General features: G+C 43.9%; 1 protein-coding gene across 1 annotated transcript in view; it reads right to left on the bottom strand.

Annotated features, from left to right (window-relative positions):
* The window catches only part of dstyk (dual serine/threonine and tyrosine protein kinase), a 47,239-nt gene that overhangs the window by 10,935 nt on the left and 16,404 nt on the right, over positions 1-19,900 (bottom strand). Inside the window, exons 4-9 of the mRNA XM_082959268.1 lie at positions 12,465-12,968; positions 12,137-12,332; positions 11,422-11,660; positions 11,184-11,267; positions 10,871-11,047; positions 10,244-10,373 (exon numbers count right to left, since the gene is read on the bottom strand). Coding sequence (XP_082815394.1) covers positions 10,244-10,373; positions 10,871-11,047; positions 11,184-11,267; positions 11,422-11,660; positions 12,137-12,332; positions 12,465-12,968 — 1,330 coding nt within the window. The remainder of the gene's footprint in view (positions 1-10,243; positions 10,374-10,870; positions 11,048-11,183; positions 11,268-11,421; positions 11,661-12,136; positions 12,333-12,464; positions 12,969-19,900) is intronic.

The following is a 19,900-nucleotide window of genomic DNA, read 5'->3' as shown; positions in this document are numbered from 1 at the left end:
AAGCACACAGCCAAGACAACGCAGGAGTGGCTTTGGGACAAGTCTCTGAATACTTATGTAAATGTGACAGTTTCTTATACATTTGCAAACATTTCTAAAAACTATTTTTCCTTTTCATTATGGGTAGTGTTTAATAAATTTTAGAATAAGGCTATAACGTAACAAAATGTGGAAAAAGTCATGGGGTCAGAATACTTTCCGAATGCACTGTGTGTGTGATGTTATATATACACACAGTGTACAAAACATTAGGGACACCTTACTAGTATTGAATTGCACCCCGTTGCCCTCAGAACAGTCTCAATTCTTTGGGGCAAGGCCAATAAGGTGTCGAATATGTTAATGCGAGTGTAGCGAAATGGTTGTACTTCTAGTTCCAACAGTGCAGTAATATCTAACAATTCCACAAAAACTACCTAATACATACAAATCTAAGTTAAGGGATGGAAAAAGAATATGTACATATAAATATATGGATGAGCTATGACCGAGCGGCATAGGCAAGATGCAATAGATGGTATAGAATACAGTATACCTATGAGATGAGTAATGCAAGATATGTAAACATTATTAAAGTGCCGTTATTAAAATGACTAGTGATCCATTTATTAAAGTGGCCAATGACTTCGAGTCTGTATGTAGGCAGCCGCTTCTCTGTGGCAGTGTTGGCTGTTTAACAGTCTGATGGCCTTGAGATAGATGTTTTTCAGTCTCTCGGTCCCAGCTTTGATGCACCTGTACTGACCTCGCTTTCTGGATGGTAGCGGGGTGAACCAGTCTATTGCATGGCCAGGCACGACTCCAACACCATCATTAAGTTTGCCGATGACAACAGTGGTAGGCCTGATCACCAACAATGACGAGACAGCCTATAGGGAGGTCAGAGACCTGGCCGTGTGGTGCCAGGACAACAACATCTCCCGCAACCTGATCAAGACAAAGGAGATGTCTACAGGAAAAGGAGGACCGAGCACGCCCCAATTCTCATCGACAGGGTTGTAGTGGAGCAGGTTAAGAGCTTCAAGTTCCTTGGCGTCTACATCACCAACAAACTAACATGGTCCAAGCACACCAAGACGGTCGTGAAGACTGCACGACAAAACCTATTCCCCCTCAGGAGACTGAAAAGATTTGGCATGGGTCCTCAGATCCTCAAAAGGTTCTACAGCTGCACCATTGAGAGCATCCTGACTGGTTGCATCACTGCCTGGTATGGCAACTGTTCGGCCTCCGACTGCAAGGCACAACAGAGGGTAGTGCATACAGCCCAGTACATATCATTCCAAGATGGCGTAGCAGTCGGACGTCTGTTTTATCTTTGTCTTGTCCCGTCCTGTGAATATATCGTTTTCTTCGTATATATTTTTAATCTCAATTTCCATCTACGGACTGAACATACTCTCCTGCAACCCGCCTCACCCAATGTGGTATGAATCTGCAATTTTTTATACTTTAGAACCGGAACCCCCATCAGAAGCTAGCCAGCTAACTAGCTACTAGTCAGTTAGCCACTGCTAGCAGTCATCACCGTTAACTCTGACATCAGCCAGCCTCAGCCCAACAAATTCCTGCCAATCTGCACAGCACGATATCAACCCAGAGCATATCGGACTGCTTTTTCTCTACCACATCTCCGGATTCCTACTGTAAGCTCAAACTTTACACCGGATCTTCGCGGCTAGCTAGCTGCTATCCGAGCGGCTACTCCTGGCTAACGTCTCTGTCCCAAAGTAAGCAACAGTTAGCCTGGAGCTAGTCTCAAGCTAGGCCCATCTCCCGGCTAGCCGAAGAGATCCATCAGACAATTCCTGGGCTTCAATACCTCTTTTGCTAATTGGCCAGGACCCTTTGCTGCCGGCACGGAGCCCCGCCGATCCATCACGACTGGTCTGCCAATGTAACCGTCCGAGGGGGTTTCAACAGGCTCTGCCGTCGTGACGTCCCCGAGGCCTATCTGCTAGCCCCGGCCTGCTAGCTGTCTGAAACGCCGTGTTTCCAGCTCGCCTAGCTACTCACTGGACCCTATGATCACTTGGCTACACATGCCTCTCCCTAATGTCAATATGCCTTGTCTATTGCTGATTAGGTTAGTGATTGTCTTATTTCACTGTAGAGCCTCAAGCCCTGCTCAATATGTCTTAGCTAGCCCTTTTATTCCACCCCCCACACATGCGGTGACCTCACCGGCCTTAAATGGTGCCTCTTGAGACAAAACCTCTCTCATCGTCACTCAATGCCTAGGTTTACCTCCACTGTACTCACATTCTACCATACCCTTGTCTGTACATTATGCCTAGAATCTATTCTTCCGCACCCAGAAATCCGCTTCTTTTACTCTCTGTTCCGAACGCACTAGAAGACCAGTTCTTATAGCCTTTAGCCGTACCCTTATCCTACTCCTCCTCTAGTGATGTAGAGGCTAACCCAGGCCCAGCAGCCCCCAGCATCACTCCCATTCCCCAGGCGCTCTCATTTGTTTACTTCTGTAACCGTAAAAGCCTTGGTTTCAGGCATGAAGCCTCCTCCCTACGTTTGTTTTATTCACTGCTTTAGCACACTCCAACCCAGATGTCCTAGTTGTGTCTGAATCCTGGCTCAGGAAGGCCACCAAAAATACTTTAAAATGTCCATCCCTAACCATAACATTTTCCGACAAGATCGAACTGCCAAAGGGGGCGGAGTTGCAATCTACTGCAGAAGCCTGCAGAGTTCTGTCATATTATCCAGGTCTGTGCCCAAACAATTCCAGCTTCTACTTTTAAAATCCACCTTTCCAGAAACAAGTCTCTCGCCGTTGTCGTTTGTTATAGACCACCTTCAGTCCCCAGCTGTGCCCTGGACACCATGTGAATTGATCGACACCATATGTGAATTGATCGCAGCCCCCCCCATCCCATCTATCTTCAGAGTTCGTTCAGTTAGGTGACCTAAACTGGAACATGCTTAACACCCCGGCCGTCCAACAATCTAAGCTAGATGCCCTCAATCTCACACAAATAATCAAGGAACCTACCAGGTATAAACCTAAATCCATAACCATCTTAGATATCATCCTGACCAACTTGCCCTCTAAATACACCTCTGCTGTCTTCAACCAGGATCTCAGCGATCACTGCCTCATTGCCTGCGTCCGTAATGGGTCCGTGGTCAAACGACCACACCTCATCACTGTCAAACGTTCCCCAAAACACTTCAGCGAGCAGGCCTTTATAATCGACCTGGCCCGGGTATCCTGGAAGGATATTGACCTCATCCCGTCAGTAGAGGATGCCTGGTTGCTCTTCAAAAGTGCTTTCCTCCATCTTAAATAAGCATGCCCCATTCAAAAAATGTAGAACTAAGAACAGATATTGCCCTTGGTTCACCCCAGACTTGACTGCACGTCGAATAGCAACTTTTCAGGGAAGTCAGCAACCAATATACTCAGTCAGTTAGGAAAGCTAAGGCTAGCTTTTTCAAACAAATTCGCTTCCTGTAGCACTAATTCCAAAACGTTTTGGGACACTAAAGTCCAAGTCCATGGAGAATAAGAGCACCTCCTCCCAGCTGCCCACTGCACTGAGGATAGGAAACACTGATAAATCTGCGATAATCGAGAAATTCAATAAGAATTTTTCTACGGCTGGCCATGCTTTCCACCTGGCTACTACCCCTATCGCGGCCAACATCTCAGCACCCCATGCAGCAACTTGACCAAGCCCCCCCCCCCCCCCCCCCACACACACACACACTTCTCCTTAACCCAAATCCAGACAGCTGATGTTCTGAAAGAGCTGCAAAATCGGGATCCCTACAAATCAGCTGGGCTAGAATATCTGGACCCTCTCTAAAAATATCCGCAGAAATTGTTGCAACACCTTTAAACTAGCCTATTCAACCTCTTTCATATCATCTGAGATCCCCAAAGATTGTAAAGCTGCGGTGGTCATCCCCCTCTTCAAAGGGGGAAGACACTAGATCCAAACTGTTATAAACCTATATCCATCCTGCCCTACTTTTCTAAAATCTTCGAAAGCCAAGTCAACAAACAGATCACCGACCATTTTGAATCCCACCGTACCTTCTCCACTATGCAATCTGGTTTCCGAGCTGGTCATGGGTGTACCTCAGCCACGCTCAAGGTCCTAACCAATATCATAACCGCCGTCTTCATCGACCTGGCCAAGGCTTTTGACTCCGTCAATCACTGCATCCTTATCGGCAGACTCAATAGCCTTGGTTTCTCAAATGACTTCCTCGCTTGGTTCACCAACTACTTCTCAGATAGAGTTCCGTGTGTCAAATTGGAGGGCCTGCTGTCCGGACCTCTGGCAGTCTCTATGGGGGTGCCACAGGGTTCAATTCTCGGGCCGACCCTTTTTCTCTGTATACATCAATTATGTCTCTCTTGCTACTGGTGATTCTCCGATCCACCTCTACGCAGACAACACCATTCTGTATACATCTGGCCCTTCTTTGGACACTGTGCTAACAAACCTCCAGACGAGCTTCAACGCCATACAACACTCCTTCCATGGCCTCCAACTGCTTTTAAATGCTAGTAAAACTAAGTGCATGCTCTTCAACCGATTGCTGCCCGCAACCTCCCGCCTGACTAGCATCACTACTCAGGACGGTTCCGACTTAGAATATGTGGACAACTACAAATACCTAGGTGTCTGGTTAGACTGTAAAATCTCCTTCCAGACCCACATTAAGCATCTCCAATCCAAAATTAAATCTAGAGTCGGCTTCCTATTTCACAACAAAGCATCCTTCACTCATGCTTCACTCATGCTGCCAAACATACCCTCGTAAAACTGACCATCCTACCGATCCTCGACGTCATTTATAAAATAGCCTCCAACACTACTCAACAAATTGGATGTAGTTTATCACAGTGCCATCCATTTGTCACCAAAGCCCTATTTACTACCCACCACTGCGACTTGTATGCCCTCGTTGGCTGGCCCTCGCTACATACAGTTGAAGTCGGAAGTTTACATACCTTAGCCAAATACATTTAAACTCAGTTTTTCACAATTCCTGACATTTAATCCCAGTAAAGATTCCGTTTTAGGTCAGTTAGGATCACCACTTTATTTATAGAATAATAGTAGAGAGAATGATTTATTTCATCACATTCCCAGTGGGTCAGAAGTTTAGTATTTGGTAGCATTGCCTTTAAGTTGTTTAACTTGGGTCAAACGTTCCAGGTAGCCTTCCACAAGCTTCGCACAACACGTTGGGTGAATTTTTAGCCCATTCCTCCTGACAGAGCTGGTGTAACTGAGTCAGGTTTGTAGGCCTCCTTGCTCGCACACGCTTTTTCAGTTCTGCCCACAACAGTTATGGGATTGAGGTCAGGGCTTTGATGGCCACTCTAATACCTTGTCTTTGTTGTCCTTAAGCCATTTTGCCACAACTTTGGAAGTATGCTTGGGGTCATTGTCCATTTGGAAGAACCATTTGCGACCAAGATTTAACTTATTGACTGATGTCTTGAGATGTTGCTTCAAATATATCCACATAGATGGCATCATGAGGAAGTGAAACTATTTTGTGAAGTGCACCAGTCCCTCCTGCAGCAAAGCACCCCCACAACATGCTGCCACCCCCGTGCGTCACGGTTGGGATGGTCTTCTGCTTGCAAGCCTCCCCCTTTTTCCTCCAAATGATGGTCATTAATAATGATGGTCATTATGGCCAAACAGTTCTATTTTTGTTTCATCAGACCAGAGGACATGTCTCCAAAAAGTACAATCTTTGTCCCCATGTGCAGTTGCAAACCGTAGTCTGACTTTATGGTGGTTTTGGAGTAGTGGCTTCTTCCTTGCTGAGCGGCCTTTCAGGTTGTGTCGATATAGGACTCATTTTACTGTGGATATAGATACTTTTGTACCCGTTTCCTCCAGCATCTTCACAAGGTCCTTTGTGGTTGTTCTGGGATTGATTTGCACTTTTTACACCTTAGTACGTTCATCTCTAAGAGACAGAACGCTTCTCCTTCCTGAGCGGTATGACGGCTGCTTGGTCCCATGGTGTTTATACTTGCGTACTATTGTTTGTACAGATGAACGTGGTACCTTCAGGCGTTTGGAAATTGCTCCCAAGGATGAACCAGACTTGTGGAGGTCTACAATTTTTTTTCTGAGGTCTAGGCTGATTTTTGATTTTCCCATGATGTCAAGCAAAGAGGCACTGAGTTTGAAGGTAGGCCTTGAAATACATCCACAGGTACACCTCCAGTTGACGCAAACAATGTCAATTAGCCTATCAGAAGCTTCTAAAGCCATGACATCATTTTCTGGAATTTTCCAAGCTGTTTAAAGGCACAGTCAACTTAATGTATGTAAACTTCTGACCCACTGGAATTGTGATACAGTGAATTATAAGTGAAATAATCTGTCTGTAAACAATTGCTGGAAAAATTTGTGTCATGGATAAAGTAGATGTCCTAACTGACCTGCCAAAACTATAGTTTGTTAACAAGAAATTTGTGAAGTGGTTGAAAAACAAGTTTAAATGACTCCAACCTAAGCATATGTAAACTTCCGACTTCAACTGTATTCGTCGCCAAACCCACTGGCTCCAGGTCATCTATAAGACTTTGCTAGGTAAAGCCCCACCTTCTCTCAGCTCACTGGTCACCATGGCAACACCCACTCGTAGCATGCGCTCCAGCAGGTATATTTCACTGGTCATCCCCAAAGCAAACTCCTCGTTTGGCCGCCTTTCCTTCCAGTTCTCTGCTGCCATTGACTGGAACGAATTGCAAAAAAAACGACAAAAAAACTGAAGCTGGGGTCTTACCTCCCTCTCTAACTTTAAGCATCAGCTGTCAGAGCAGCTTACCGATCACTGTACCTTTACACAACCAATCTGTAAATAGCACACCCAACTACCTCATCCCCATATTATTATTGCACCCCAGTATCTCTACTTGCACATCATCATCATCCTGCACATCTATCACTCCAGTGCTAATGCTAAATTTGAATTATTTCGCCTCTATGGCCTATTTATTGCCTACTTCCCTACATTTGCACACTGTACATAGATTTTTCTATTGTGTTATTGACTGTACGTTTGTTTTTGTCGCACTGCTTTGCTTTATCTTGACCAGGTTGCAGTTGTAAATGAGAACTGGCCTACCTGGTTAAATAATGGTGAAATAAAACACTTTTTTATCACTGGGGCCAAAATTCCTGCCATCCAAGACCTATACCAGGTAATGTCAGGAAGGCCCTAAAAATTGTCAAAGACTCCAGCCAGCCTAGTCATACTGTTCTCTCTGCTACCGGACAACAAGTGGTACCGGACCGCGAAGTCTAGGTCCAAGAGGCTTCTAAACTGCTTCTACCCCCAAGCCATAAGACTCCTGAGCATCTAATCAAATGGCTACCCGGACTATTTGCATTGCCCCCCCTCTTTTACACTGCTGCAACTCCGTTTATTATCTACTAACCAATGCCCCCTAACATTGACTCTGTACCGGTACCCCCTGTAAATAGCCTCGCTATTGTCATTTTACTGCTGCTCTTTAATTAGTAGTACTTTTATGCTCTTAATTTTTTTTATTAAAACAGTATTGTTGGTTAAGGGCTTGTAAGTAAGCATTTCACTATAAGGTGTCAAACCTGTTGCATTTGACAAGTAAAATTTGATTTGTTGACACTCAAACCGGTGCACCAGGCACCTCCTACCATACCCTGTTTAAAAAGCACAAATCTTTTGTCTTGCCCATTCACCCTCTGAACAGCACAGGTACAAAATCCATGTCTCAATTGTCAAGGCTTAAAAATTATTCTTCAACCCGTCTCCACTTCATCTACACTGAATTTTTTTTAAATGTGGAGGGGCAATCAAGGGAGGGACAGAAAAGTAATGTTTGGGAAAGATTTTGTGAAGTGGTAAAAGAGGATGATCGCAGTGTGATGATTGTGAGGCTCTATACAAATTTGACAATCAAGATGGGGACTTCAAATATGCCTGTCACGTCAAAGGGACTGCAGTCTACTGTTCAGATGGAAACTGAAATCTGTAGACCTACAATCACTCACATAGCCTGCAGAATTAAGCATTTCTTGCAGTAAAATTATACACCAAATGTAGGCAAAATGTTGACTCGGTAACAGGAGTGGAGAAATATGATAATTCTTTCAGCCTCTTGAGAGAATGCGAATGCTCAGTTAGATACCATCTGTAGCGGCACCATATTTATCAGCATCATAAAAGCTGATAGTATTTCAACCACATAAAAAATGCATCCAAACCGAACTGAAATCTTATCAGAAACATGTTGGGTCGTTTTAACAGCTTTCCATTTCCTTAAAACCGGTCAAACTGATGGCATTTGGAAATCTAGCACGGAAAAATCTTTATTTTTATTATTTTTTTGCATTTTGTCCCTGGTCCCCAAGCGTCTTTGATCCGTTAAAGAAAATGACAGAAAACTTTACCGATGTCAACTAGATTGAAGCATTCATTCTATCGATTTATGACATTCTGGTGAGTAAAGGTTTATCTTTTCTTCTTTGGCAACATATGACAGAAGAGAATCTGCATGTATCTAATTATAGACAAGGCCTACCAAAATGTCGGAAATTATAAGCAGAAACATCTAAAATCAGGCCCCCCAAAAATCCTGCCCCCCTGTCAATTTTTTTTATTTCTGCTGTCTTTGACTGTAGCTTAGTGTATTTTCTATATTGCGGGTAAGAGTTGGGTGCAGGCCTCAGATTTTCACATAGTCAGGCGGTTGTGGATGAGTTATTAGCAATTGCGGGCGGGTGCGGGTTTACAAACATCAAGTGTGTATGTACGTACAGTGCCTTTGGAAAGTACTCAGACCCCTTGACTTTTTCAACACTTACGTTATTGCCTTATTCTAAAATTGATTAAATGTTTTTTTCACCCCCTCTATCTACAAACAATACACCCCATAATGACAAAGCAAAAAGTGTCGAAAAACTGAAATATATTTACATAAGTATTCAGACCCTTTACTCAGTGCTTTGTTGAAGCGCCTTTGGCAGCGATTACAGCATCGAATCTTCTTGGGTACGACGCTACAAGCTTGGCACGCCTGTATTTGGGGAGTTTCACATTCTTCTCTGCAGATCCCCTCAAGCTCTGCCAGGTTGGATGGGGAGCATTGCTGCTGCACAGCTATTTTCAGGTCTCTCCAGAGATGTTCGATCAGGTTCGCCCCCAGTCCGAGGTCCTGAGCGCTCTGGAGCAGGTTTTCATCAAGGACTTCTGTACTTTGCTCCGTTCATCTTTGCCTTGATCCTGACTAGTCTCCCAGTCCCTGCTGCTGACAAACATCCCCACAGCTTAAAGCTGCCACCACCATGCTTCACCGTAGGGATGTTGCAGGTTTCCTCCAGAAGTGACGCTTGGCATTCAGACCAAAGAGTTCAATATTGGTTTAGTCAGACCAGAGAAACACATTTCTCATGGTCTGAGAGTCTTTAGGTGCCTTTTGGCAAATTCCAAGCGGGCTGTCATGTGCCTTTTACTGAGGAGTGGCGTCCGTCTGGCCACTCTACCATAAAGGGCTGATTGGTTGAGTGTTGCAGAGATGGTTGTCCTTCTGCAAGTTTCTCCCATCTCCACAGAGGAACTCTGGAGCTCTATCGGGTTTTTTGTCACCTCCCTGACCAAGGTCCTTGTACCGCGATTGCTCAGTTTAGCCAGGCAGCCAGCTCTAGGAAGAGACTTGGTGGTTCCAAAATTCTTCTATTTAAGAATGATGGAGGCCACAGTGTTCTTGGGGACCTTCAATGTTGCAGAGATTGTTGTCCTTCTGGAAAGTTCTCCCATCAAGCTCGGAGCTCTATGGACAATTCCTTTGACCTCATGGCTTGGTTTTTGCTCTGACATGTACTGTCAACTGTGGGACCTTATATAGACAGGTGTGTGCCTTTACAAATCATGTACAATCAATTGTATTTACCACAGGTGGACTCCAATCAAGTTGTAGAAACATCAAGGATGATCAATGGAAACAGGATGTACCTGAGCTCAATTTTGAGTATCATAGCAAAGGGTCTGAAAAATTACGTAAATAAGGCATCTGTTTTTAATACATTTGCAAATAAAAAAAATCTAGGTTGTCGCTTTGTCATTATGGGGTATTGTGTGTAGATTGCCGAGGTTGTAACAAAATGTGGAAAAAGTCAAGGGGACTGAATACTTTCTCAAGGCACTGTATGTATGTATGAGCATGTGTGTGTATATGAGAGAGAGTATGTCTCACCATGCAACAGCACGTCTCGGAGGGAGCGGCTCTCCAGAGACAGCCGGGCCAGCCGTGGGGCGTGGTCTTTCCTCACACGCAGCCACAGATCCTCAGTACGCTCCAACCGCCCCGTGTGACCTTCCTCCAGCTACACATATACATGTTATTGGTTGAAATCTCATAGGCAAATATACACAACAACAAAAAACACAGCTTCTCAGTATGCTCCAACAAAAGTTTACGACATTCCTCCACATAACATAAGAGCATCAGAAAAAAAACACTGAGGGTCTTTATCAATAATGACAATCACATTGTCAGTCGTGGGGACAACCCTCACAGCAATTTCATCATTGAGATCAAAGAAGTTCAAACAGAAAATCAGACAAAAGCCATGACTGGCGAGTGGCTTAAGTGAGACATTGCAAGTAAGCAGGCTGAGAGTCCCAAGACATAGCATGAACAAAACCTGGCAAAACTGATTGAAATGTCATCATTATCACAACAAGAAAATGGTTGACAGGTCATTTTAACATAATTGCAAACAGTTTTTCCCGCTGAGAAAGAACGTAGCAGCCAAGGCAAAACCAGATGGAGAGTGTGAAGGTGCATGAAAAACAACGTTTCCAGTTTGAGTTGGTGTACCTGTCGCAGGGAGGCAGCAAAAGCGTCGTGGGAGCTGTTGAGGCGTGTTCTGAACTGGGAGCAGATACTCTTCGCCAGCTTGGCAGCACTCAGGCTCTCTATGGCATCCTGGGCCACATTTCTCTTCCACTCTGGTGTGATGGCAGGAGGGTTCACAAACGTTATCCTCTGGATGATCTTCATTGGGGAGGAGAGAAAGCAGGAGAGAGAGAGCATTTGTGAGTTGCTATTTTGCTAATGACAAATCAAGGTTGTTGTTATTCCAAACAACAATTTAAAATCAGATTCCAGAGGCCTGACTGGGAATGGTTACTTGTTTGATCTGCTCCCAGACGAGTCTTGTAACAGAGGATCCTGAATGGAAGGTCACCTCCACATGATAGGCAGCGTTAAGGATCTGACCAAGACAGGAAGAGAGATGGAGAAAAAATAGAACAAGATGTTATCATTTAAGTTAAAACTGTCTCGTGGGAAAACTGTAATTACATACATTGTCTTTTACGCTGTTTTTTGAGGAATCCTATTAGCTAACGTTGTGACTTTACACACACCTGTTTGAGGTGGTTGGAGGTGACGTTGTGGACGGAGGACTCCATGTTGGACTTCTCCAGGCTGTTTAGACAGCGCTCCAGGGTTCCTACAAAGCTCTCCCTCAGGTAGTCCACAGAGCTGATCAGCTTGTTGGCCACTGCTTGGTTTAACCTCACAACTATCAGCTCCTGGATCTGGTGGATGCAGGATTTTATAACCTTTGAAGTAACAGGCTCTCCGTTGGTTGCCACTATGAGGTCTGTGAGGTCAGAGAAAGACACATTGAATGAAAGTGTGAGCGAAAGATAATGTAGTTCGAAAGCGTGGTGAAATTTCACAGTGACATTTTTCAAGTAGGCTAAATGGTCTTTCTTAAATGAAATGTATAATTTGTAACCAGTCAAGTGGTCTTCAATGTTTTGGGCAAAGTACCATATTGACACCTGCTGCTGACTGAACAATGGATCGCTCCCCCCCCCCCACCACGACAACCCTTTGACACTTCTGCCTTTTGCAACTAATCGTGTCATCTACTTATTGTGTCAGCTGTATGTCCCACATTAACAATTAAGGTCCTTTTACTGAGTTCCTACACAGGTCACCTCAAGATTGTGTCTTGTAAACTCAGTGTCATCCATCACCAACTGAAGGTCAGTTGAGGGTCAGTAGTACAGCAATGGTATGCTATTATCTCAGAGACATTTGACAGCATCAGTCTTAAGTTGGCCTTTGTACCTGTGAACTCCAGGTTGGCAGCATCCTCCAGCAGCTGTTCCTTCATGCTGCTCAGCGTCTCCACAATCATCTCCTTCATCTCCTCCTGCTTGCGGTTGGCAATGGCCATCAGGGAGGTGAACAACTCGCCCTCCTTCTCCCGCGTGTACTCCAGCCGCCGCGGCGTGATCTGCAGGTCCCTCTGCATGTCAAAGGCCTGCAGCCAGGGAGAGGAGGATAAGTCAGTCTGCCACCACTATCATTTTTCTCTACTTCAAATTAAACAAGTTTCTGTTACACATTGTGACACTATATAGGACTTAATTAGCTAATTGATTGACTCCCACACAAAAGTCCCTCTACTCATCTGGTTGATGAAGAGGTCGAGGCATCGGCAGTGCACCCCGTTGAGCAGGTTAGCAGCCTCCACATGCTGGTAGTGGAGCACCTGGCGGGCGAAGGGCACCAGGAGGCGCTGTAGCCTCTCAAAGGCCTCCCCCAGTACGCTCTGGGGCTTGGTGGCCAGGCTGGGCGTCTGGGAGGGGGCTCCGCAGGAACAGTTCCCTACTGGGGTGCTGAGAAAGCCTAGGGACAGCAGTTGCTTGTAAAGGGGGCTCTTCTCCCTCTCCAGGCGCCGGCTGGGCTCGGGGGAGGCCTCGGCTGGGATACGGATGAAGAAGATGGGGAAGGGGAGCGTCTCTTTGACTTTCCTCAGCTCGGCCACCTGCTCGGCAGTGAGGGTGTCCTGGTTGAGGGCATAGAGTATGATGGGAACCACGTTACGCGTGCAGTCCTCCAGGGCCTCCTCGATGGGCTGGACACTGGGGCACGGCACCACCATGATTTTCGCCTCCTGACAGAACAGGGAAGATACTTCAGTCATTCAAAATGGTCCTATCAACACTTATATAAATGTTGTGGAAAATTCTAAACACATCAACAAAAGGCTAATTCTCTGGGATTCGTTTTTTTAATCAAAAGATTTAGGTTGAGCAAACACACAGGGGAGTACACAATATTTCGCCAATCCCCATTGGCTCCAACATACACTACTACCACCACCATCTTGTTGATGACTGTACAACAGTCACATAACAGTTTCTAACTAGGACATAAACGAGTGCCATCCCCCAGAAACACAAACAATCTGGTCATGGGAAAGGGTATGGGAGGGCAACAGAAAACCAAGCAAGAAAACATTTTTGCTCCACATTTGATTTATTATACAGTAACAGTCACAGAAATAGAATGAGAGGGGGAAAGAAATGAGGGGGGAGCACAGTGTAAAAGAGAGAGAAATGACTAACGCAGCCACACAAAGGAGGCAGTTAGTCCTGTCTCCAAGAAACAAGAGCTGTGGCCAACTGAGCAGTTTCTTTGGAACAAAGATTGGTTGTAAACACATTTTCCTAGGCTATCAAAATAAATAGAATGTCTGAATTTTCATAATGCAATTGATTTCCAAACGTAGTCTAACAGTTGAATATCTGTGGGCTACTTTATCACAGCTATATCAGACAATGGACTGTGTCAACCCGCAATCTGCATATGTTAATCGTTATTTTTTTCCCCTTTCAGTCTGACAAGTTGTCTAGATAGACACACATCTAACATGCTGTCAAACTTCTAATGTTCATGATAAATGTGTCACTTCAAAACGGTATGCTCCAATAATAGCATACTTGGATAGTCTATGCTAAAGATGTCTCGACCTATTGTTGAAAACAAGCAGGACATTCTAGGCTATATGAACTTGTGGCAGACTAATGTCGGGGAGGTTACGTAGCTCTGAAACACGCATCCATAGGTTAGCACTATCCCAGTTCTGTGTATCACTGTGTGGGGAGCCCAGGGGAGATGGGGTGGGGAGGTAATTAGAGAGTTAGTGCTTTCCTCTACTAGCCTCCCAAAATGGGGCGTTACAATTCTGCCATGGCTGTGTGAATGTCACAGTGGGCTGAGAGCCGTTTCCCTGCCTGCCTGCCTCTAGCCCCTGAGTAAACAGCAGCTGGGTACATCTCTCTGAACCACTGCTCTAACTACATTATTAAACCACATCTTAGCCCACCTACCCAACCTGGCACATGCGTTTGCATAATCATGAGAAGTTTAAACCAGGTTGACAAGCGTATAAAACGTTACCTTAGAAGCTGTCAAATTGGGCTGTAATGTAAGGTCACTTTCATTGAGTAAACAATAGCAATAGCTCCCCATCTAGCCTACCATTTATTTTACTGGGCAAGTCAATTAGGAACAAATTCTTATTTACCCTGGCCAAACCCCAACAACGCTGGGCCAACTGTACACCGCCCTATGGGACTCCCAATCACGGCCGGTTGTGATACAGCCGTAATCGAACCAGGGTCTGTGAGGCCTCTAGCACTGAGATGCAGTGCCTTAGACCGCTGCGCCAATCGGGAGCCCAATCTGACTTTCCTTTAACACTGAAAACAAAACAGGAAAAATAAGATGGGTAAAGGAGCACCTCCACTTAATATTTACTTCATGTGTATGCGTAATCACATAGTAAGTCAATGTTACGACCTATGGCTCTGTCACTGCTCCATTCATACTCAGAATCCTGCCTTGCCAATTTAACACAAAAGAGACCAAAACCAATAACAGGGCAACCTGACATATATAAGCTCGTTTTTGGCTCCAAATAATAAGCTTGCTATTAGAAATAATTTGGCAAAACACCGAAAAATAAAAAGGTAAACCATGACATGCGCTAATAAACAGTGCCTTGGAAACAGTGCCATGGAAACTTCATCACAGCGAAGGGTTTGGAAGTTATGTGCCCTGGTCATGTGAATCACATCAGATCAGGGCCATTAAGTGGTGGGCGGGGGGCCAGGCGGCCTACAAAGCAGTGCAGGCAAGGCCTGCAGGGCTATCTGGGGCCTGTCGACGACCAGCTAAGCGAGGCCTTTGTTTGAAGGATTAAGCGCTACTTTTTTCACCCGGCACGTGACAAGTGAGCACAGTGCACTCCACCCACCAACGCATGTTGATCAGCCGAGCAAGATGGGCTACATGTCTGTCCACCAGGTACGGGAGTCAACGAGTCCTCTGTATGCAACACCACATTTTCCTGGTGCCACAGAAAGAAATAGAACCCAGAGAGAGAGAGCTCTGACTAACAGGAAAAACTACTCTGTGCAGTAATCTGTGTATCAGCTAAGCCATGTGTGAGAGCTACATTTCCAGCCTGGAGAGAAAGATTGAAAACAAGTCTACCTTTCTAGTTCCCATTAGAGAACAAACTAACGTATCATCAGTGGGATGCCGGTAACGTCAAAGTCAAAAACTCACGTGTCCAGAGGGGCTTCCCCCCCAGGGTAAATATTAGTGGCCTCTGGTACATTAATGCTTTGATTACATCCAAAATACACTTAAAATTATAAATACTTTAACGACTTGGTAAAATTTGTTTCAGTATTGAGTAGAAAGACCGGACTTGACAATTAAAATGACTGAAAATTGATGAATGTGTTAGTTGTTTCAGATATTATGTAGACCTAGGTCTATATTATCAGGACTATTTTCTACGCAAGATGACTAAAACACGACCGATAATCATCTGATTCGATACATCAGGCTGATATTGGCCTTTTCTAGTCTATCGGCCTTGACGATAGCACCAGCTTTGCTATGTAGAGGGACTATGCCAGCCGCCACTCACCGCCTGAGCCATGAGCACTGCACAATGCCAAGGAATGTCTAGCTGGGAAAATCAGCAGCAGCAAGATGGTGCAGTATTGAGAAACTGATGAATTGACACAGTGACCAAAATCAAACTCCTGTTACAAATATTAGTTAATTCACTAATAAGGCTTGTGTCAACATGCATGCAATAAGCAAGTTAGCTAAGCATATAGCTATGTGACCTTTTAGCAAAGATTATCAGAACTAACCCTTTCATCTGTGGTGATAGCTACCTAGATGAGCTACTTTGCGAGCTACCCGGCTAGATAAACATGGTGCTAAGATGTCAGATAGCTACGTTGGCTATTAGCTCCTATCTAACATTAGCTGGTTTCAAACACGCACCATTTTCGGCAAAGAGACATCTGACTTGCGGTGTAACATTAGCTACACTGAATAAAAATATAAAATGCAACAACTACAAAGATTTTACTGAGTTAAAGTTCATAAGGAAATCAGTCAAATGAAAAACTCATTAGCCCCTAGTCTATGTATTTCACATGACTAGGAATACATATGCATCGGTTGGTCACATAACTATTAAAAACACAGAAAGTTGGGGCGTGGATCAGAAAACCAGTCAGTATCTGGTGTAACCACCATTTGCCTCACACAGCGAGACATCGCCTTCGCATAGAGTTGATCAGGCTGTTGAATGTGGCTGTGGAATGTTGTCCCACTCCTCTTTAACTTCATTGGGATAGGGGGCAGCATTGGGAAGTTTGGATGAAAAGCGTGCCCAGAGTAAATTGCCTGTTACTCAGGCCCAGAAGCTAGGATATGCATATAATTAGTAGATTTGGATAGAACACTCTAAAGTTTCCAAAACTGTTAAAATAATGTCTGAGTATAACAGAACTCATATGGCAGGTAAAAACCTGAGACAAATCCAACCAGGAAGTTGGAAATCTGAGGTTTGTAGTTTTTTTTAAGTGATTGCCTATCCAATATCCTGTGTCTGTGGGGTCAGATTGCACTTCCTAAGGCTTCCAGTAGATGTCAACAGTCTTTAGAATTTGTTTCAGGCTTGTATTGTGAAAGGGGATCAAATAAGAGCTGTTTCAACAAGTGGTCAAGCTGAAAGACATTAGTTTAGTCTCGCGTGTGGCTGTGAGCGCGACGCTCGTTCTCTTTCCTTTCTAATGACAACGGAATTGTCCAGTTGGAATATTATTGAAGATTTATGATAAAAACATCCTAAAGATTGATTATATACACATCGTTTGACATGTTTCTACTAACTTGACTGGAAGTTTTGACTTTTCGTCTGGACTTTGTGCCCGCGCTTTGTGCATTTGGATTACTGGACTAAACGCGCGAACAAAAAGGAGGTATTTGGACATGAAGATGAACTTTATTGAACAAAACAAACATTTATTGTCTAACATGGAGACCTGGGAGCGCCATCAGATGAAGATCAAAGTGATTAATTTTAACGCTATTTCTGACACCTCTCCTTGGTTGGAAAATGGCTGTATGGTTTCCTGTGGCTAGGCGCTGACCTAACATAATCGCATGGTGTGCTTTCGCCGTAAAGCCTTTTTGAAATCGGACACAGCGGCTGGATAAACAAGAAGTTTCTTTAATCCTATGTATAACACTTGTATCTTTCATCAATGTTTATGATGAGTATTTCTGTAATTTGATGTGGCTCTGCAATTTCACCGGATGTTTGTTTGAGACAATGCATTTCTGAACATAACACGCCAATTTCAAATGAGGTTTTTGGACATAAAGATGAACTTTATCTAACAAAACACATTTGTCGTCTGACATGGAGTCCTGGGAGTGCCATCCGGTGAAGATCAAAGGTTAGTGATTAATTTGAACACTATTTCTGACTTTGTGACACCAATCCTTGGTTGGAAAATGGCTGTATGGTTTTCTGTGGCTAGGCGCTGACCTAACATGATTAATCGCATGGTGTGCTTTCGCCGTAAAGCCTTTTTGAAATCGGACACTGTGGCTGGATTAACAAGAAGTTCCTTTAAAATGGTGTATAATACTTGTATGTTTGAGGAATTTTAATTATGAGATGTGTTTGAATTTGGCGCCCTGCAATTTCACTGGCTGTTGGCGAGGTGGGACGCTAGCGTCCCGAACGATCCCAGAGAGGTTTTTAACCTGTTGGGGCTAGGGGGCAGTATTTGCACGGCCGGATAAAAAAGGTGCCTGATTTAATCTGGTTACTACTCCTGCCCAGAAACTAGAATATGCATATAATTAGTAGATTTGGATATAAAACACTCTAAAGTTTCTAAAACTGTTTGAATGGTGTCTGTGAGTATAACAGAACTCATACGGTAGGCCAAAACCTGAGAAGATTCCATACAGGAAGTGCCCTGTCTGACAATTTATTGTCCGTCTGTAGCCTCTATCAAAAATACAGCATCTGTGCTGTAACGTGACATTTTCTAAGGCTTCCATTGGCTCTCAGAAGAAGCCAGAAAGTGTAATGAGATGTCTGCAGTCTCTGGGCAAAGAACAGCAGCAGAGTTTGTTACTAGCCTGCCTGGGGACAGTGACACTGGAGATGCGCGTTCATGTGAATTCTCAATTCTTTTCTTTCAGCCTTTGAATTAATACAACGTCGCCCGGTTGGAATATTATCGCTATTTTACGAGAAAAATCGCGTTTAAACAGCGTTTGACATGCTTCGAAGTACGGTAATGGAATATTTTGACATTTTTTGTCACGAAATGCGCTCGCGCGTCACCCTTCGGCTTGTGACCTGAACGCAAGAACAAAACGGAGCTATTTCAATATAACTATGGATTATTTCGAACCAAAACAACATTTGTTGTTGAAGTAGAAGTCCTGGGAGTGCATTCTGACAAAGAACAACAAAGGTAATCCAATTTTTCTAATAGTAAATCTGAGTTTGGTGAGGGCCAAACTTGGTGGGTGTCAAATTAGCTAGCCGTGATGGCCGGGCTATCTACTCAGAATATTGCAAAATGTGCTTTCGCCGAAAAGCTATTTTAAAATCTGACACAGCGATTGCATAAAGGAGTTCTGTATCTATAATTCTTAAAATAATTGTTATGTATTTTGTGAACGTTAATCGTGAGTAATTAAGTAAATTCACCGGAAGTTTGCGGTGTGTATGCTAGTTCTGAACATCACATGCTAATGTAAAAAGCTGTTTTTTGATAGATAGATAGATAGATAGATAGGAGAGAGATATATATATATAAACTTGATTGAACAAAACATGCATGTATTGTATAACAATGTCCTAGGAGTGTCATCTGATGAAGATCAAAGATTAGTGCTGCATTTAGCTGTGGTTTTTGTGACATATATGCATGCTTGAAAAATGGCTGTGTGGTTATTTCTGACTATGTACTCTCCTAACATAATCTAATGTTTTTCTTTCGCTGTAAAGCCTTTTTGAAATCGGACAGTGTGGTTAGATTAACGAGAGTCTTATCTTTCAAATGGTGTAAAATAGTCCTATGTTTGAGAACTTTGAATTATGACATTTGTGGTTTTAAATTTGGCGCTCTGATGTGTCACTGGCTGTTGAATAGTGCGGGACGATTTCGTCCCACCTACCCTAGAGAGGTTAACCTGTTGGGGCTAGGGGGCAGTATTGAGAATTTTGAAAAAAATATGTGCCCATTTTTAACTGCCTCCTACACCAACTCAGAAGCTAGGATATGCATATTATTAACAGATTTGGATAGAAAACTCTGAATTTTCTAAAACTGTTTGAATGGTGTCTAAGTATAACAGAACTCATATGGCAGTCAAAACCCTGAGACAAATTCTGACAGGAAGTGGATACCTGATGTGTTGAATTACTTTTAAGCCTATGCCATTGAAACACACAGGGACTTAATCATTGAGCACTTCCTACGCCAGCCACTAGATGTCACCAGTCTTTACAAAGTGGTTTGAGTCTTCTACTGTGAAAACTGACCGAACAAGAGACTTGGAACGTTGGTCATAAGCGGATGGCCAATACTACTCTGGCGCGCGAGTGCATGTTTGGGTACTCTCGTTCCAATACGTTTTAAAAGAGAATGCAATCGTCCACCTTGAATATTATTGAAGTTCTGATTGAAAAAGGCC

The sequence above is a fragment of the Salmo salar genome, chromosome 12 (genome assembly GCF_965601325.2).
Source record: "Salmo salar chromosome 12, fSalSal1, whole genome shotgun sequence".
Classification (NCBI taxonomy): Eukaryota; Metazoa; Chordata; class Actinopteri; order Salmoniformes; family Salmonidae; genus Salmo; species Salmo salar.
The sequence above is the reverse complement of the archived record's forward strand: the minus strand, read 5'-3'. Positions and strand labels throughout refer to the sequence as shown.